The 21,856-nt window shown below is 39.0% G+C and overlaps 1 protein-coding gene across 1 annotated transcript; it reads left to right on the forward strand.

The window, feature by feature from the left end:
• Positions 1-21,320, forward strand: TBC1D8B (TBC1 domain family member 8B). Its single transcript, XM_053473086.1, has 21 exons — positions 1-171; positions 5,130-5,240; positions 7,879-7,997; positions 8,540-8,765; positions 9,820-10,060; positions 11,869-12,076; positions 12,789-12,953; positions 13,342-13,482; positions 13,629-13,779; positions 14,160-14,374; positions 15,032-15,149; positions 15,808-16,093; positions 16,944-17,073; positions 17,258-17,356; positions 17,916-17,984; positions 18,464-18,704; positions 18,846-18,911; positions 19,421-19,504; positions 19,954-20,010; positions 20,265-20,362; positions 20,726-21,320. The coding sequence occupies exons 1-21, from the start codon at positions 45-47 to the stop codon at positions 21,128-21,130; spliced, it is 3,357 nt and encodes a 1,118-aa protein (XP_053329061.1). The 5' UTR covers positions 1-44; the 3' UTR covers positions 21,131-21,320.
• Positions 21,321-21,856: the final 536 nt, after the last annotated feature.

Here is a 21,856-nt window from a genome sequence, read left to right on the forward strand (position 1 = left end):
GGAGCCCGGGATGGGCAGGAAGAGATGCGACCGGTACCGACAAGATGTGGCTCAGACCGGAGGAGGTTCTGCTAAAGAATGCGTTGAAGCTGTGGGTGACGGAGCAGTCCAATCCATACTTTGTGCTGCAGAGAAGGAGGGGGTATGGAGAAGAGGGAGGGGGTCTGACAGGTAACCACCCCCGCTGGGATATTATTCTTTATTATTCTTGCTGCATATGTGCGATAGTCTGCAGCATGTGGAATAGTCAGCTCATAACTTCACTATATTAATACAGCAGTCTAAATAATGAGACTACATTATCCATATTGAATGTGTACAGTTATTTGAATTACTTTGTTTATTGCGTATTTATATGTTATATATAGATATAGATGGATATTTCTGCCTATGTGTGTGTGTGTATATATATACATATATATATATATATATATATATATATATATATATATATATATATATATATATATATATATATATATATATATATAGTATATGTAAAATCATGTGTTTATTGTTTCAGGAATTATAATATTTACATGCATTTTTACTTCACTTTGAATGCTCATCCCATGACTCTAACATGTATATTTTTTTATAACATATATATATATATTTATTAGATTGTTATTTTTTCAGATGATGCTCTTGTATTATTAGTCATGTTTTTTAGCACCATTCATAATGCTCTATGACCATGGAACTAATGTAATAAAAATCACATAAATTGCTACTTTCAGGGGTTCTCAGACAACTAAGATTTATATATAGAAGGCAATGCAAGTGTAAGGAGGCAAATGAAGAGCAGCAGGAATATGCGGATGGTTGCTATGGTGACTGCATCACTATGCACCAGGATTGCTTCTTACACGTACCCAACAATGAACTTTGCATAAACTGAGAACTAGAGAGTCGGAGGCTCAGATGTAATATTATGAAGTTTTACTTTACTTAGAGGGCAGTCAATAAATGGAATAGTCTCCAAGCATAAGTGGTAGAGGGTAATACAGTAAGGTAATTTAAACATAAATGGGGCAGGCATAAAGCAATCCTGAATCTAAGACCAAGGACTGATTAAGGTTTAAGTTTTTATATCAGGAAAAACGGGCAGACTAGCTGGGCCGAATGGTTCTTATCTGCCGTCAGATTCTATGTTGCTCTAATTGTGTTACGGTGTTCTATGTTCTTGCTTTCTGACACATTACATGGGATGTAACCTAAAGATTTAGTAAATGGTTTCTAAATGTTTCACTTGGCACACCGATTGCGTATGTTGTTACTGCAGATAGCGGGGGCGTTTCTTATTTGGAACACAGACTGCTAGTGTTGTGTCTTTATAGCGGCGGTAGCATCAGGCACTCAGTATGGCTTGGCAGACAAGTACATGCCAGCTGCGTGTTCTTCTTGGTTTTTATTGTGAGCTTAAGCACAGATAGATAGAAAGCAGTCCACTTGGGGAAACACATGGGAACAGGACACATTTTAACCCTCGCTGACTTATTACATACTGTGTATTACGTATAATAGCAGGTGGATAATAACGTTGGAGTTCCCTTAGCACAGAAGGGATAACTGTTAACGTTGGTACCCCGGCTTTGTCTTGTTTCGACAGTTAATAATACTTTGTTTTATTTCTAATGAAAACACCAACGTTTAATATATATACTGCGTATATTACAACATGGCTTTTTCTGCCATAAAAATATATGTATACAGTGATCAGTGCTGCTGGACTCTCATGTTGTATACAGGACCTACATTTCCTTCCTCATCTTAACCTAAATTATAGTTTAGACCATTAAAAGTAATTAATGATGTTTTGCAATTTAGAAAGTATCTTTTCATTTTGTTATGGCCTGCCTCCACCTCTGTGCCGCTGTCCTTTCTACGGGGTATAGGGATATGACGTCATATTTCGGTGCTCCACTTTTAAAGGGAGCGTGGCCTGGAAAGAAACTATGGAGGACTGTGCCAAATTGTAATGGGCCAGCTGGGGAGATCAGTGATGTAGTGTAGAGTGTAAGTGGACATTTTACACCCTTATAAAATACGCCACATGTACTTATTGTTCTATAACTTGCAAAAAACATTAAAAAAATGTGTATTTCTATACTCAGGACAATATTAGAATCTATTTAGCAGTTGTTTTCGTTATGTTTTGTAGGTGAGTAAAAACTTTTCAAATAACAGTCAGAAAGTTTTTTTTCCCCTCCATTTCCCCGCTTTTTTGTAATACATCATATGATACGATCAAAATAATGGTATCTAAAGAAAGCCCTTCTTGTCCTGAGAAAAAAGCATATATATATTTGAGTGGGTACCGTAAATGAGAATTAAATGAAAATGACAGCAGAACGCCATTTTCACGGGCGATCAGGCACCCTGTTATACGGCAGAGGGGCCGCTTTTGTAACTGCGGCTAGATAAGTGTATACTTAGCTGTTTAGTTAACAGGCTGTACATACATTTTTCTTCTTTTCATTTATTTAGTGAAGATTCTGGTAGCAGTGAAATCAGTTTAGGAAACCGGGATATCCTCCCACACAGGCTAGAAACATAAGATTAGTGCATGATCGTGAATTATTTAACACTCTGCGGTTATATGAGACTAAAGTGATGCCTCTGTAGGTTTGCTGTGCGTGGGATGGAAGAACTTTGTGAATGATGACACCAACAGAGTTATATCAGCGGATGAATAATCTTACATTCAATGGCTGCTCAGCTTCTTTCAGCTTCTTTCTTGTATTTATCCTTTTACCCAAGTCAACAGATACATGAATTTCCTTTTGCCCTATACCTCGTTTCTCCAAAAAAGCTTCTCCATGCACATCACATTTCCATTGCAGGGTACATTGTTTGCATCAATAATACCAAAAACCAGAGATGAGCGCAGGGCTGGATTTCAATTTTCCAGGGGTACAAACACACCATGTTTTTGCTAAGACCGTGACAGATGCTACCACGTGTGACCAGATGAATGATAAAAACATTACAGAGTTAGGTCCCACAAGTGATTAAACATAAGAGTTTGCGGGCTGCAAAGGTCCAAACCTTAATCACTCCTTGGTCTGGACTTAGATTCAGGGTAGTCATGTTGTCAACTGAGAATCGCTTTTATAGTGGAACTGTTGCTACTTCTCGATGAGTGTATTTTTTTGTAGTCCCTTCTTCTCACCCCACCATTACAATGGCTGGATGAACCAGTCAACAACAAGCAGCACCTCAATGGAGAGGAATTATCACGCAGATTACACTCTATGACCAAATGTATGTAGACACTCCTCCTAATTAATGAGTTTAGTTTCAGTCACACCGATTGACAACTTGTGTATAAAACCAAGCAGATAGACAGCCATCTCCATAGACACCAACTTCCATGACTCCAACTTCATGGCACCTGCTTAGAGAAGACCCTTTCCTGTTCCAGTATGACTGTGACCCCGTGCATAAAACAAGGTCTATAAAGACATGGTTCGATGAGTATTGCTAGGAGCCTGAGTTGCCGCACAGAACTCTGACTTTAACTTCACTGGGATGACTTGCAATGCCAATAGCGAGCCGGGCCTTCTCGTCCAAAATCAGCGCCTGACCTCACAAATGCTCTACTGGATGAATGGGCAAAAATGCCTACAGAAACTCTCCAAAATCTTCCCAGAAGACTTTTACAGCGGCAGAGAGAGAGCCGACTCCATGTTAATACCCATGGTTTTGGAATGGGATGACCAAGAAGCTCATATAGGTGTGATGATCAGGTGTCCACATACTTTTGGTCATACAGAGTATCTTTTTCCATGGGATTTTAATAAAATATTATTTATTTTAATGCCATCGTATGCGTTCATTTAACATTTAGGTATAAGTGGCAGATCTGCTTTAGGGCTGATTTGAATAGAATTTTTGGGTGGTTTTCTTTTAAGACATCAGAGACGGGTTACTGAAATGTGGATATTTTTCTTTGATTCCTTCATTCTTGTAGACAGAGATATGAGCGGCTTTGTTTCCAAATTGTTTGACTGGCTGGTTGTAAGAACTGTCTACTCTTCGCAGTATCACAGGCTTTATGTTCGCAGTTTCAGCGGTATGAGCTGACAAACAGGGGGATGATTGATGTAGCATTCAATTTATCTCCTTTGTTCATCCAACCAAAACACAAATGTTTGTAACCTGCTTTATCAATCAGCCTTCACTCCTTCTCCTGGTATAATAAACGGCACCTTATAACCATAATATAGGGTATATACCGTATTGGCTCGGATATAGGCCGCCCCCGTATATAGGCCGCACCCTAAAAGTTTGGTGCTTTTTTAAAGAAAAAGTTTTTTTCTTTAAAAAAGCACCAAAAAAACATGCTGCCCCCCCCCCCGAGATACGCTGCCACTGTCCTCCCTCCCCGAGATATGCTACCACTGTCCTCCCTCCCCGAGATATGCTACCACTGTCCTCCCTCCCCGAAATATGCTACCACTGTCCTCCCTCCCCGAGATACGCTACCACTGTCCTCCCTCCCCGAGATATGCTACCACTGTCCTCCTCTGCCCCCCTCCCCCGATTTACCGGAGCAGACTCCCGGGTGTCTTGCGGGGCCGGCAGGGGACATCTACGCAATACGCGTATACAAGTTGTATTGCGTAGATGTCCCCCGCAAGACACCCGGGAGTCTGCTCCGGTAAGTCCGGGGGGGGGGTGCAGAGGTAAAACGCATCCGCACGATGCGCTTAGACAACCTCCCGTGCCGGCACCCCCCCCGTGGGAAGTGCTGGCAGGGGAGGCTGTCTGAGCGTATCGGGGAGTAGGATGCAGGTCCCCTGCACCGCTGCGGGGGATCTGTATCCTAACCCCGCTGCCCGGGCCCGGGCGCTAGACCCCGAATATAGGCCGCACCCCCACTTTAAAGACTTAAAGTGGGGGAAAAAAGTGCGGCCTATATTCGAGCCAATACGGTATAAGCAGCGGATAATTTAATTACAAATGTTCATTTAGAAGGAGGCAACCAAGAACATTTTGTTACAATGTTTTTGGGGAGATGGAGCTTGTGGTACAATAGTAATTACTTTTTTTAACAGAGTTTATATTTCTTTTAAATCAGCAGGTCAACTTAATCTTGAATGTTTTGTTTGTCCTCTTGACAGGTCTTCTCGTAGGGACCCTTGATGCGGTTTTAGATTCCACTGCTAAGGTAGCACCGTTCCGTATTCTCCATCAAACCCCAGATTCACAGGTTTACTGGTCTATAGCATGTGGTGAGTACCAAATAATCATAATATTATACAAAAACAAAAAACTGTCTGCGCTTCTCACCCTAATAAAGTTGGCAACAAATATATAACAAATATATAATATTATAGTCTTAACGTGTTAGCAAAAATTTTTAGTGGGACGGAATAATCAAAATTAGATGTACAGTCACATACACTTTCAAGACTTTCAAGACCTGGTGAGCAGGAGCATTAAAATAAAATTGTCTATAGGTAATGCATACCTCCCTGGAGTCCCAATATTGGTATTTTCAGACAATTATAGGGACTTGGACATTTATGTGACAATATCTCTAACACTGTGAAGATGGGTTTCACCAAAATATTTGAAACATAGGTTCTTTAATTTTGAGATAGCCTTATAACCATACATCCAATGGAACATTGGGCTGTTGCTATGGTGATAAGATAACCTTTCATACAGCAGAAGAGTGTGATGGTATTACCTTAGGCTGACTTCCCCAATATCCTTATTATATCTCATAGTGCCTTTAGTAGTTTCAGCTTTCCCTGTCATTCTCCCCTAAAAGCATGCGAAAGATAATTTATCTTATTTGAAATAATTAACAAATAAAACGACTAGTCGACAATAGCCATCTCACTTTTACACTTATTATATATATATATATATATATATATTTATATATATATATATATATTTACATTATTATTCTGCCACCTCAGAGACAGTTAAGGATTTGCAACCAACACACTGCTCTCGAGCTGCTATGAGATTGAAATTCACGTATCTCAAGGATTGTGCGTATAGTTTGGCCAACACCAAGGCAGTTTTAGTTCTGCTACAACTTAGTTTCCAAAGTAGGTTTCAGCCATGCAGCTTCTCACCCAACAATGTTTCTAGAGACTTGAAGCCAGTTTAGTGGTATTTAGTATACACTAAGTGTCCTACAGTATGTGCTGACTTCTAATCAGTTACAAGAGGCTAAGTGGGGCTGAGTACTGACGTTGGGCAATTTAACCTGGCTCCCGTCGGTTATGGTCAGGCTCAGTGTAGGCCAGCCAAGTTCTTCCAGTCTGAGCTCGACAAACCTGTTCTGTATGTTCCTTGCTTTGTGTGTGAGTGCATTGTTATGCAGAAAAAGGAAAGGGCCTTCTCAAAACTGTTGCCACAGGTGTGGAACTACAGAACTGCAGTGAATGTCTTTGTGCTGTAGTGTTGCACACAACATACATTGTGGTAGGGTAAAGGTGATGGAAAACCCCTCCACTCTAAGGACTAGAAAGGGCAATATTAAATACTCTTTTCCCACAGAAATCTTGTAGTGCCATCACCACTGCGAGGGATTCTGTGTAGGTATATGTAAATAAGGACAACAATGATCACCTTTTGCCTATATATATATATATATATATATATATATATATATATATATATATATATATATATATATATATATATATATATATATATTATACAGTTAGTACATGGACGTATTGCTCCAAGCCTCAAGCAGTAAGTCAATACCCAACCTCATGCTGATGAGTCCCATTAAGGAGGAAACAGCTGTCCATGAGGAGTTATCTGTCTTCTGCTTTCTAGTACAGCAGATATTTGCTCCAGATGTTGCTTCCAGAGGCATTTTGGAGCTTGGTGGGGAATTAGCATCCGGGGGACAGACATATGCTCTTTAACACTCGGAGGTCCCTTTCTGTGAGTTTGTGTGGCCTACCACTTTGACTGAACGGGGCAACTCTAGCTCAGATTTGGAAAACTCTTTTGTTGGAAAGGTGACATCCTGAGGATACCAAGTTTAAAGTCACTGAGCTCTCTAGTGTGGGTCTCTGTACCGCCGGTATTCGGATAAGGGAGTTGGGCTCTGTGCTTGATTTTGTAAAGCTGTCCGTGGTCTGTATGGCTGAAATAGCTGAAAACACTAAATAGGAATACGAGTACTGACTCTTATTGCGTAGACTAAAAGATTAAGCCTAATTATTAGACATTTTATAATATGTGTTTTTGGAATTTCTGGAATCCATATACAAAAACATTTCTCAGAGGGATACTGTATATGATCAGTTGGTAACATAAGGTGCCATATCGTGCAGGGAACAAAGTATAAAATATAAAGTAAACTATTCTCGCTAGAAAGAAAAAGAAATGTACTACTCTTTTCTCTAATATTATGATGATTTCAGTCTCGTTTTTAGCCATAAAACATTTCCAGTGCCATTATTTTTGTCTTCTCTACCTCTGCTAAAGGTTTATTATAGTTAAATAATATAAACGTCTGAAACCTTTGCTCTCCTTTTCTCAACAAATTCCACCCACACCCAAAACTGATCATGTTTTTGCAAAGGACTACGACAGGACCGTTTTTCACGTAGCCATGGAGATTATGGAGATGTGTTAGGAAGTGATTATTCCGCATTACATTTTCTTTCTATGCTGTATTTTTAAAAATCACAAAAAAAACATTCTCCACGGTCCATTGAAAATGAAATAATCGCCACTCCGACAATCAGACTTATTACTATTTATTTTCCAAAAACAGATTGATGACTGGACGAGTAGATTACTAGTCGTTTACTATGCTATGTTATTATTATTTTCACTAGAAAAATGGTGTGACCATTAGAGTAATAATGTCTTTATTTTATTTAGGAGGCAACAAGGAAGAGATTTTAAAGCACTGGCAGTGGTTGGAGCTCAATGTTATGAAGACCTTGTCAGTGTTTGACTCAAGCGATGACATAACCAGTTTTGTACAAGGAAAAATCCGAGTAAGTGTATTTAACTAGCAGGAGTTCATATGATGGGGCATTATAGCAATTCAGTCCAATTCAGGACAGTTATTACAGAATCAGATTTCAATAATAAATAACCACACTTTTTAGATCTTTTAAATGCCTTTGGGATAAACAGTTTTAGGAAAATTTGGGGGAGATGGGGTTAAAAATTGCAATAATCTTTTTGGTTTTCGCAGTATCTTTATCATAATGATTACATATGGGCAATATTGTTTATCTGACATAAGACTTTTTGTTTCTATTTTATTTTCTTGTGTTTACTGGTCACTCATTGCATGGGGTTGATTGAATATCTGAATAGCTTCTTTCATTCAGACTCTGTTCACAGGATGATGAGCTGAACAACACCAGTACTAAAACACTCGTGTTTCTTGAGTGGTTGATATCTGCCGTTTTTCCTTGTTTGGGGGAAATAACCCAAGAAGACTTCATTGTCATAGTATTGGGCAAGCTTTATTAACAAGCTGACTAAGATAAGAATAATAGTACTTCTTTACTTTCTCATTTTCTTTTAGGGTCTCATTGCAGAGGAGGGAAAGGGTTCTTTCATAAAAGAAGAGGATCCAGATAAATTTAGAGAGGCTCTTATGAAATTTGAAAAATGCTTTGGATTGCCAGATCAGGAGAAATTAGTGACTTACTACTCATGCAGTTACTGGAGAGGAAGAGTACCGTGCCAGGGCTGGCTGTATCTCAGTACCAACTTTCTCAGTTTCTACTCCTTTTTGCTGGGCTCTGAGAGTAAGTATTGTGTGCCGACCATTGGGAATTAGAGCTGGAGAAAAGGGATCCTAACCCAATGTAATACTGGGGATGTAGAGTATACTGAATTGTGTGCCCGGGTGCTCTCTGCTGGAATGTTTTTGGGTTTCTCATTCCAGCGGTTGCATCTTTTCCTATTGTATACTCTCTATTGCATTGGTCTGGAGTGAGAAAGCGCAGTACTTTGTGGCCAAGGAAAGCAAGATATAGGATATGTGACTCCAGCAACACATACCATTATTCATCTGCTCCATGGCTGCACATAATCTGGCCCTTCAGCCAGTACATTCATGGTATGTCTGTGGAGCCATGAGGTAGATTTCAATGATCAAGATCTCTTTGCCTTGCATGCATTACAACAGGAGAAGGTGTACTGATTTGCTGAGCCATCAAGACCCTCTTGACTCCTGTTTTTAGTTTATTGGTGCAGGTGGTTACTCATCCCACCTATGAAGTTGCGTGTTGGCAGCATCTCTTGTAACCATGAATAAAGAGCTCTTTAAAAATGACTTCTCAAGTGATTTGAACTTCCTGGAACATGAAATGAGTAGTGATCTGTTATGAGTTGAACAGATCACTAATAGTCAAAACATGATATATTGGTTACGATATATTGTATTTGTGTTTATATTAGGGGGAGTATCTAGGATTACTAGTGTTTCTTACTCCAGCACTTAAAATTAAATACTAAAAAATAATATTCAATATTCAATTTTTGTAACCAAATGCTTCCAAAGGCAGAAATGTAAAACACATAGAGCAGCACAGGATGACACAGATTTGCAGAACGAGGACATCTTACAGGCTATGAGGGTATAATACTATTTTATTGTTTTTTTGTCCCGCTTTTACACTTTATATTTATTTGAATGCAGTATTTACACATTATGCTCCGTTAAGTTCCTTGTGTGTCTCGAGTTAGTGTTATTTCAGATTCATTTTAAAAATGAAAAAATAAGGACAGATGGAATCATAAAGATTAAATCAAAGATTTCAAACCTAAAAGTGTTTTGTGTTCTTGCTATGTCCCCAGTGAAACTGATCATCTCATGGGACGAACTCTCCAAACTCGAGAAGACTGCTACCGTCTTGCTCACGGAGAGTATACACGTGTGTTCAGGCGGAGAGGATCATTATTTTTCAATGTTCTTGCACATCAACGAAACGTTCCTGCTGATGGAGCAGCTGGCGAGTTACGCTGTAAGGAGACTGTTTGACAAGGAGACATTCGAAACAGACCCGGTGCTGAATGATCCCTTTCAGATTACCAAACGGTACGTCGATAGGTCGTGTTCAGCCTTTTCTATCCAAAACTGCACTACATATTTAGGGTAACATATCTAAAACATGTATGTTCTGTAGAGAAGGGTGGTCAGGCTTGGTTTCTAGTAAAGTATATTGGATTGTCACCATACACGCCTTTTAGATCAAATATCTGTATGAAATAATCTTTAAGACTGTTCTGGAATACTGATTGTTTGTGGCTATAAGAGTTTTTTGGATAGTACAGTTCCGATATTAGGACATGTTGTTATTATTCTTTATTGTCTTATATAGCGTCACCATATTCTGCAGTGCCGTACAATGGGTAAACAGGACTTAAAAAGTAGTACATCACATAACAATTTGACTTAGAAAAACAAGAGGGAATGAGGGCCTTGCTCAAGCGTGGTTACAATCTAGAGGCTAGATAAAAATGAAATCAAGATACATTTTACTGTATTTTGAAATGGTGGTTTTTTTAATATTAACAGATGAGTATGCTGAGGATTTCCAAATAAGATGATCTTTTGATCTTTGATGCATATTTAAGTAACATGCTTGCTGTAGTCCATCAACAATATTTTATAGATGCAGCAAAATGTCAGCTGCCATGTGTAGCAATGGGAAATAGCTGCCAGCGCTGGTTGTAAATATGTGAAAACATGGGTTATGGCTAGTATGGACTATAAAGGTCCCACTTTAACTTTGACAATGAATCCCAAGTGATCTGATCTGTCATGTCGATCCATCACAAAGACGCTGGAAATGCTCTCTGGTTCTGTTGAACTCCCCGTGCCGCAGATAGGTTCTTTCGGGGCTGTTGTTAAATCCAGGCACTCCGTGGAAGTGTTCCAGGTAATCATTGAACCAGAAGCTACGTTACAAGCAGATTACAGGCAGCGAGTGAGCAGCGTGACATTTCATCCTCATTGTGAAAGGTCTGCGCAGGTGACTTCGTGAAGCTGCATTGTTCTGTGACCCATATATCTTAAATGTGCTCTTGGCAGGTACACGTCTTTTTTGTGAATTTGATACCAGTGTTTGTACTGGTTTCTGCATTAGTTTAACCTTAGAGGAAAGGAGCCTAGACATTTCTACTTCTGAATTAAATATAAATAGGGGAAAAAATACCTGCCATGATTTTTGTTAGGGCAATCATTGGATGTGCCATTTTTCTTATTTTGCTGGTAAAATACCAGCTGGGTGGCAAAAGGCAAACTTCCATATGATTAAAAGTGTCATTTCAGAACATCAGACTGTACGGCTGTGATGGGGCCATTCATTTCAGGTTTTGGTAAAAAGGTGATACCTTTGGTTGAGCCAGCATAGAAAAGAGATGACGTGTCCGTTAAACCTCCGGGACTTTAGAATCTCTTCTTCAGGAGAAATCTTTTCAATGAAAGCTATCACCTTCAACCAGACCTTCCATCTTCATATGTACCAATATACCGTAGTTGTATCCATTTTGGTTTTACCAAAGACATTAGCAAAGACATATAAAAAAAAGCAGTAGTTTTATTTTATATTGCAGCCAATATTTTTAATTATCTAATTCAGCATCAGCCATGACCCCCTATACACATTAGCCACGATGGGCCGTGAAACTTGTTGACAGTGAAAGGTTTAGCGATTTTAGAATAAACCTTTTTTCTGGATTGCAGTGTTTGCTGTGGGATCGACCTGTTCTCTGAAGCATTGCTCTTTCCTTTTGGGATGTGTTCGTCATTCGCTATGTATACAGTGTTCTTGTCTGTGTCAGATTTGATTCCAAGGGCCAATACTGAATGCCAGTAAATTAAATTGTCCTGCTGTCCACTAGAGGCCTGGAGGGCCGAGCCCACAGCGAGCACTTCACTACCTACTTCCGACTGCCGAGGGAAGAGACTCTGAAAGAAGTTCATGAGTGCTTCCTCTGGATACCGTTCAGTCACCTCAATACCTTGGGGAAGATGTGCGTTTCCGAAAACTACATTTGCTTTGCGAGCCACGATAGCAGTTTATGTAGTACAGTCATTCCTCTAAGAGAGGTAAGGTGTAGTTGTATAGATATTTTTGCTTAAATCCATGTACTATTTAATCACCAGTATACTGTCCACATGCACGTACATAAACAAATGTACATTGATTTACTTTTAATCTTTGGTGGCCAATGAAGTGACAGAAATCATGTTCACAACTTTCTACCACCATAATACATTGGATGAATTTTTCATCTTTCCTAAATCCATATATTTTGCAGCTCAGTGCACAAAACAAACATATACACCGTGTATCAGCCATAACATTATGACCACCTGCCAAATATTGCGTAGGTCCCCCTTTGCCACCAAAACAGCCCTGACCCGTAGAAGTATGAACTCCACTAGACCTCTGAAGGTGTGCTGTGCTATCTGCACCAAGATGTTAGCAGATTATTTAAGTCCTGTATATTGCGAGGTGAGGCCCCCATGGATACACCCTGGTGCCATGTGTTCTCCAGGTAAGTGACGCACCCAGCCATCCATGTGATGTAAGGGAAAACGTGATCCGTCAGACCAGTTTTTAAATAGTTTTGAATGGGTTTAGGGACTGCCCACTGTCCTTAAGGGGTTAATAAATGTTACTATGATTACCTAAATTAGCTTCAAAATAATAATGGAGAGAAGGCTCACCAACCAATTTTCACTTTATTAAAGTCTGAGTTTCCCCAAATACAGTTCCTCCCGAGATATATACGGCTTATTTGCTTTACCGTTCTAGGTTGTAGGTATTGAAAAATCAGATGCAGTAACCAGGGCTGTTACCATTAGCACCAAAGGGAAGAAAATATTCCGCTTTACCGACGTTCGAGATTTTGAAACTCTAGTGAAGAGATTACGAGGGAAATGTGCAGTTACAAGTCCTCAGCATGCCGCTTACTCCGAGGTAATACACATTCTGGGTTATATTCATGAATATTGCTTATAAAGGGATTTGTATCAGAATTCAACATCACTGAGCTGAAGATGTAAGTGGTATAATATTTGTATGGAGTGTTCTAGACAGTGAAGAGGATACATAGTTCTACTAAATACACTCAGATGGTCCAAGTACCAAAGATCTTGCAGTGTAACAATAGGGAATACCTATAAATACCTAATAATAATAATGGATATAATACCTGTAGTTTAACATTATGCATATCCCAAGGTTGTTCCATAATGGGCCAGCCCTACCGTATGAGCAAAGAAGGCAGATGCTTAAGTAGCTGAGTTCTCTTCAATGCACTGGGAACTGGAGACATGCTTCATCATGTTTGACTCTCGTTTTCCAGACTGGTTATACCGATAATCCATCTGATTTTCTTGAAGAACACCCAATGGCTGCACAGAAGGGCACCAGCAAAACTGTAAGCACAGAAGCTTTAATGACGGTGTTTCATCCTCAGGATGCCGAAAACCTTGACCCCAAAATGGTGAATAAATTGCTTCTATTTTTATACTTTATTACCATACAGCATACTAGGCTACATTTTCAGAGCCTTCCGTTCTTCCTTATTTTTGTCGTTGTTGATGCGGTGATTCACTGATCATTTAATGACCAATGTGAAATCTGTTACAGCTGAAAGAAAAAATGAAGGAGCAGTCCTGGAAGATCCTGTTTACAGAATGTGGGCGCGGAGTTAGCATGTTCCGGACTAAAAGAACACGGAATTTAGTTGTGAGAGGAATTCCAGAAACATTAAGAGGGGAGCTTTGGTTACTGTTCTCAGGTAAACCTTATGGCAAGAGTCAATTTCACTTTAATATTTTAATTAGTGTCTAAATGTCTCTGTCATTATAAACACTTCAGATAACAACTAATTCAGTGCTTATGTAATTTGTTTTATCTAAATTAATTCGCTACTGGGATATTAGCTACGAACCTGTAAATAGATTAGTACCGGGAACAACTATAGCATTGCGTTTATATTATGAGAAAAAAGGCAATATTCATCACCCTCCAGATTATTCCTGACTCCTACACTTTATGTGTAACAGTCTTCCTTATAGTTAGTCCTTCTTCAGAGATTCAGATGTAAACAAGTCATTCATTTCACAGGGAATTTGTATTTTGAATCCTAAATAACAGGTTTTCATTGCAAATTTGTAGGCGCTGTTAATGATATGGCAGCTAATCCTGGTTACTACACAGAAGTGGTGGAGAAGTCTTTAGGGACGTGCACCTTGGCTACTGATGAGATTGAACGAGATCTACGTAGATCCTTGCCTGAGCACCCTGCCTTCCAGAGCGACACTGGAATCTCCGCATTAAGGAGAGTGCTGACTGCGTACGCGTACAGGAATCCCAAAATTGGATATTGTCAGGTTAGCTGATCTCACAGCATGTTCTCTCACATGTACATGTATGTACACAAGGGAATTCATGAACATTTATAATCCGTTCATAACTGCTTACCTGCAAGTCTGTTTCTTCCTCCCAAAGGGAAGAAGCCTTTCCCTATCCATTCTGCCATATGACCTATATATATATATATATATATATATATAATATACTAATTGATGTGTTTACAGAGGGTAGGTATCTGTTACCTAAGGAAGTACCCCGTCTGCTTTCCTATTGAGTAATAACATATGTCACTAGGACGGCTCTGGATGGATGCAGCATCAGCTGTTGGATGTTAAGGTTCCTAGGGCCCAGTATCAAGAGAACAAGGCTGGCCTTACTTAGGTTCATGTGGGTAAATAGTCTTATATTTGGATTCCTGGCCAGACTTACTGTGGTGTTAGAAAAGAATATACAGCACTCTTGCCCAACATTAGGCCACCATCAGGTAGAATGGCCTATGTTGTGTACAATGTGTACGTGAATAAGAGGATTATTCACTAAATATTGACTTGTGATCAGCGCTGATGAGATGGAATTCCTATTTCAGAGTGATACATATGCCACTAATAAGCACAGGGCAGGTGATCACTTCCAGACATAAGTAATATGAATTTTCTCATTCTGTTGTTTGCCAGGCAATGAACATTCTGACTTCTGTTTTACTCCTCTATGCCAAAGAAGAGGAAGCATTTTGGCTTCTTGTTGCAGTGTGTGAAAGAATGCTTCCAGATTACTTTAATCGTAGAATCATAGGTATTTCCCATTCTTTTATTATTATTAGTTTTTGCATATTATGCTTACATGGTTACCTTATATATTTATCCTAGAAGTTTGTATAACAACCCATGCAGTTGAGGTTTGGGGAATCGGTGTGCAAGTATCTTCCGTGTTCTGCAGTCCCACAGCAATATCACTTTTACAGTAGCCACCAAAAACATCCATTACTTTTCAGAATATAGTCACCGTAGATGAGTTAAAATGTTTCATCTCACAGATTTAAGAATATATTATGAGAAGCCTATCCCTGCATATTTCACATGTGATAGTCCTATACCATGGCACTAAACAAATGTATCAGTATGTCTGTATACCCCTCCGTACTAATCGTTGATAGATAGATAGATAGATAGATAGATAGATAGATAGATAGATAGATAGATAGATAGATAGATGTATAGTTGAAGCCATGGTCAGACCTTTCAGTTTTTTAACGTTGCATTTTGCAAAGTCAACTTGTGTCATCTCCTAAAGGTTAAATCCTTAAAAGCTTAGGATACAATGTATTCATCTGATTGAAATTTAGTAAAACTTTTTGAGAATTGTCTTCATGGCTTGGTAGTTCTTGTTTCTTCATCTGGGAGGTTAGTGTGTCAGCACTAGTAACTTTTGATACTTCCTTGATCTTTTCTAGGTGCCTTGGTGGATCAGGCTGTCTTTGAGGAGCTTATCAAAGATTATTTGCCCCAACTCACAGACCACATGACAGACATGACGTTCTTTTCCTCAGTTTCGCTTTCTTGGTTTTTGACCCTCTTCATTAGCGTTCTTCCCATTGAAAGTGCAGTCAATGTTGTAGATTGTTTCTTCTACGACGGCATCAAAGCTATCCTGCAGCTGGGACTGGCCGTCTTAGACTTCAATATTGAAAAACTGCTTGTCTGTAAAGACGATGCCGAAGCTGTCACTATTCTGAACAGGTAACTCATGAAACCACGTACACTGAGAGAGAGGAAACCACAGCCCTTTTGTGGAATAGCATCAAACATTTATTTGGAAAAAGAATGATTTGGGGTGTGGGGCAGTATGTACATTTGTGCTTATAAGAAACCTGGGGAAGTACTTCTTTATCATAAATGTCCCACATATTTTGCAACATGCACCTATTTTACACAGTATACATAATTATGTATCATAAAGTCCTCTGTACAGCCCTTTTCTTGGTCCCAACTAGAACAGACTTGCTCAAGAATAAATAAATTGGTGGGAGGGGGTAATTAGTAAATATGTAATAAATAAAAGCAGAATGTTTGTTTTTATGAGGGTTCTGTAGTATTGTAGGGACAACTAATAATAACTTCTGTAATGATGGGGAAACCCATTGTCACATAGGTAATGTTTGGCACTGTATAAGTGTATTGCTATTTATATATTTATTTCATTAACTCTCAACATGTAGGAAGTTCTCTGTATGAACTTTTTATCTTGATTATCATGGAGTTTAATGTCCATAATATCCACCATTTTCAAACAGACTCCAATAAAGCTGCATTAACACCGATGTGGATGTATTCACTTTAATCTCGACTTCGGTCTTAAGTAACAACCAATTGAATAAGTTAAGCCGTCATATATTTGTATTAAGGAGAAGCCACCCTGTATCACATAGCTTTAAAAACTCATATAAGCTCTGACTGGTTTGTGTTTTAACATAAATGAGTCTTTCTGAAAACCAGAATAAATACACACATGCATGTCCTCGTCATGCTGGATCAAACGCTTTAGATTTCATAATGTGTCCGTGTTAGTAAAGGATCTTGTTGCCTTTAGGTTCTTTGACAATGTCATCAACAAGGACAGCCCTCTGCCGTCAACAGTGCAGCAAGCGTCGTCCAGCCCGGAAAAAAAAGGCAGCAACACTAAAGTGGAAATTACACATTTAATCAGGGAATCAAACGAGGTACGTTTATTCCATTTCTGGACTGATAGCGCTAGGGTTACTGTATATCATTTCATAACAATGCAATTTAATATTACATCACTAACATTCGTAACACACTGATGCTTATCAAAAAAAATGTTATTCAGTGTTTCAGAGCCACTATGTTTGACAAGCTAACTGGCTCATTTTTATTTTCTTGTAGAAATTTGGGGCAATTCGCTATGAGGACGTAGAAAGTTTGCGCAGGAGGAACAAGCTTTATGTCATCCAGACGTTAGAAAGCACGACTAAGCAGAATGTGGTGAGTATACACAAACTCGGAGATTGATGTTTGGATGTTATCCGCTGCCATTCAGGGCCAGCTACAGTGGGTGCCGCGTGGGACAACGTTTAAGGTGTTAGAGTGAATGGGAAGTGAATGAGAAGTTTGTGTGGAAGTATGTGAAGAACTGTTTATTTAGAAACAATCATAGATATAAAGCATTAATAAGTGTGAAAATGGCATCCAGTGTTCCACCAGATATTGTTTGTATTTTAAAATGAATTGATCAAAGTTGCTCCTTAGTCTAGCATGCCGGTCATAGACATTAGCTGCAGGTATGCCCTATTACAGTTCTGCTCAGCTAATTAGTACCATATATTGTCACTTAATAATTGGACATGTCATTGACTGAATGTAGCCTTCCTTTTACTATCTCAGATAAATAAATTCCCTGTCGTGTTGTAGAACCATTTTATGCATTTGTATTAATTGTTTTGTAAGTGTGCTAATGTGATCTAATTTACAGTGTTCTCTGCGCAGATACACATATTTAACACCGTATAACGTTTGGTTTTACTATCTGCTTATATTTCAACAGGTTCGAGTTGTGTTGCAGGAAGTAAAATTCAGTTCTGGTGATTTGGAAGAACTTTATTATTTATTTAAGGTATTCTAGAATTAAATGCAGTGTCTGATCATAGAACTTAGTTGTAATATAATCCTGACATTAATGTCCAAGCTAAGCATTAAGAACTAATCAAACTAATCAAGTTATAGCAGCAAGTGAAAGGCCCTAACCAAATAACTTAAACCAAATTTATAAGCTTGGGGAACAGACATCTTTAAAATCATATGATGTAATTGAAAGTATGAGTTTTTAGATGGTCTGTGGACCGCAGAAACCCCCCTGAAGGGCATGCCCAAACCTTCTTGCAATGTCCATGGCTGCAGTATTTTGGCTATAGTCTCAGAGCTAACTTCACAATCCAAATTACTCAATAAATATTGCTATAGTATAGGTAAATATGCTAATATACAGTCATCTGAGGTGTAATTGCCACCACTAATTTAGATCAGATTATGGTTATGTAATTCAGTTGGCTCTATGTTCTATTCATTAATTATTTGATATTATTTCTCTTGAAGAGAGAACACTTTTTATCGTGTTACTGGAGCACGAACAGCAGTATTCTTAGACACCATGACCCAAGTCTCCCCTACCTGGAGCAATACCACATAGACTGCCAGCAGTTCCGAACTCTCTACCACCTACTCAGCCCTTGGGCATATTCAGCCAACGTGGACTCTCTTGCCCTGTGGACCTTCCGTTTAATGGATGAGAACTCTGATGGCCTCATCAATTTCAAAGAATTTGCCTTGGCATTTGGTAAGTGAGAGTTACTGCTTGAATTTGAATTCTAGTAAAAAAAAAAACATGCAACGTGTTTATATATAAATATGAAATGCCGTGTAGCACACATGCGCTGGTTTTTCCTTTAATAACCTACCTATTGTTTTTAATATGCAGACATGATGTTCAATGGAAGTCTTACCGACAGGCTCAAGTTACTCTTTAAAATGCACATACCTCCAGGTACGTTCAAAGGATTTGTTTCCCCCATTTTTCTTTTTTTTCTCCTCTCTGTCCACTCCTCTTTTTTTCTTCCACGTCCTTCCTCATCGCTCACTTTTACTTGTTTTGGTTTTTTTTTAATTCCTCACGGTTTCTATAAATGTATATTGGGTTACTTATTACCAGTCAGCCTCCTCTCGATGTCTTCACAGGATTAACTTACTTAACAGGCCATAATATCGAAAGTTGTAGAAGTACAAGGTGTAAAGGTTTACAGCGTTTGCATTACACAATGGTTAATGGATGTAGTTTGCAGGTAAAGGTAAAACGCTATGTTCCTTCACCTATAACAGCAGACATTACCCAGCACTGAGCTGTGTCATCTTTTTCTAAAGCTAAATCTTGACAAATTGCTTACTGGGATTTAGTTACTAGTTACATATTATGGTTTAATCACCTTTTGTTGCAGGTTAAAGAATTGTTTTGCTACTAGTAGTATTTGTGATGAAGTATTATTACTCTTGTTCTAGCTTTTACTGAAGTGGGAAGTATAAGTCCCTCAGAAGAAGCCAAACTTTCCAAAGAAGACCTGATGCATTTCAGCAACCTCCATGGTAATTATGATCGTATTAAAGTGTATGCATTGACTTTAGGGCTAACTTGAGGTCCTGTACTGTATTAGCAAGAAAGTGCATGCAAGAGGTGATAACGAGAGACAGTTCACTTCTTGTATGGATTATTATTTTTATAGTAGTTTAGTCTTTGAATGATTTGAATTCATATTTAGAAATGTTGGAGTTAAATCCCTCTGGATAAGCATACATTTCCATTCGCTCTTGGTCTGTTGGATCAATTCTTAATGGAATCCCTTACTGATTTTACTCCCACCCCTGTCACCAAGCTGTACTGACCTGCCCGGTGGGGTTTGTATTTGAAGCTTAGTGATTGTGCCCTAATAGGTCTATAAACTCTTCATCGGTATTCTGATTCTTCATCAGTTATCTTTTAAATCTTTTAATTACTGATAAATCAATAAAATATGATTTTTATTTTGTACCATCAGTAACTTCACCAACAGAAAACGCAAATACTGAAGACAAAACTAGGAGTCCCGATAAAGGTAACTTTCAGGAATTCAAAATAACACCTATCCTCAGCCTTAATTTCAGGTCTGCGTCTTTCTATCTAGAGAGGATCTATGTAACATGGTCATGATCTATGCACGCATTACAGATTTGCTGTGATGTGGGGCTGATTATCAAAAAAACCCCATAAATGTTCCATCTAAAGTTTCTGCACGTAGAGGTTTGCTAGAGAAATATTACTTTTCCCCCTGGTGCTTAAAGTGACCGCTTTTGATTTTCATTTTTACAGGTAAAGGGAAGATTGATATTCAGGCATATCTCAGACAATGGCAAGATGAGCTGGTACGCAAAGAAGAGAGCATCAAAGACCTGCCAAGAATGAATCAGGTGAGTGCAGAGGATGTTATTGATTCTCCGAGTAGTATTTATATACCTGTGCTACTGACACAGATAGCCTGTGGTGTCCTTAGATATCCATTCTACACTTTCCAGCAGGGCTTGTGAATATCCTGGTATTATCTTTCGTGGCCCTAAAGGACACCAAAGGACCTAAAGCAGGTTAACTGACCATTCCTCCTCAAACACAATGCCAGTTTAGGAAACATTATGTAATTGGAATACATGGCTAGTGAAGTTTATACTGTAACTTATAGTGTGCTATCCCCATAATACTTCTGTATAACATTATAATGTCGCTGGATTTGTTGATACTCTTCATTCATATTCTGCTTTATAAAATCCTTTTGCCAGACGCAGTTCATTCAGTTTTCAAAGACCCTGTACAACCTGTTTCACGGAGATCCTGAAGAAGAGTTACTGTATCGAGCCATTGCTGCCGTAACCAGTCTTCTCCTCCGAATGGAGGAAGTTGGGAGAAAACTGCAGAATTCTGCTTCGCCGACCAGGAGTTCAGTGCCGGGGACCAGCGCCGAACCCGCAGATATGACTCCAGGGAACGAGTCTCTCCGGCAGACTGAAACTGCAATGCCACAGCCTTCCACACAAACCACGGAATGGTCTTTCGCATTTGAACAAATCCTCGCCTCCCTATTAAATGAGCCTCCTCTTGTAAGATTTTTTGAGAAATCCGCTGATCTGAAATCCAAGTTAGAAAACGCGAGGCCCTCTCAAATGCGCGCTAGCAAGAGAGTGTAAAAAAACGCTTTTTGATATGCAATATGCAATGGATTTGTTAAATGTTAAGCTATGTTTTACAGACCACTACTAGAGAAGCAGAGCCTGCCTCCAATGACATCTAAAACATACTATTAGCATACACTTTGATATGTTCAATGTTACCGCGTACTTTTGTTCCCAGGAACGATCCATTATTATTCCAAGGGAAACAGGCAAGATTTTACAAGATGTCCGTACTCGGTTATGCAGCTAAACTTTGCAAGACGCCAACAGACTATTAAAGAGGTTTGTTTTTTTCTTCCGTCAGGGAAGCATTTGCTTCCCTGATCACTGTTTCTGTAAAAGCCAAAGCAGAGTTTGCGTTAGGGAACGCCATGTAATTCTCATAGCCGTTTGCTGTCATCTGATGTGTCTCAGCGTTTGACTTTTAGGGCATTCTCCCCTAGCAGCCAGCTATAGGATTTAACCCACCAGTGATCCACGTCTGGACTGGGGCTTCAATTTTTCTATATTAGTAAAGGCATGTACAAAATATTATGTGTCTGTCCCCTTAACTCTGAGTTTCTGTTAGTTTAGTAATCAAAAATCAGCTTGCAGTGGAAGGAAGTCTGATTGATATCAGAGAATAACTAGCTCTAGGCAGTTCTGCTAGAAATGTTCTCTTTCGTCTATTGAATGTGCGTGAGCATAAAAGTTCCTATTAATCTGACTTCTGCAGGCAATGGTCTTGTCTATTTTTAAACC

Source organism: Spea bombifrons, chromosome 8 (genome assembly GCF_027358695.1).
Source record: "Spea bombifrons isolate aSpeBom1 chromosome 8, aSpeBom1.2.pri, whole genome shotgun sequence".
NCBI classification, from domain to species: Eukaryota; Metazoa; Chordata; class Amphibia; order Anura; family Pelobatidae; genus Spea; species Spea bombifrons.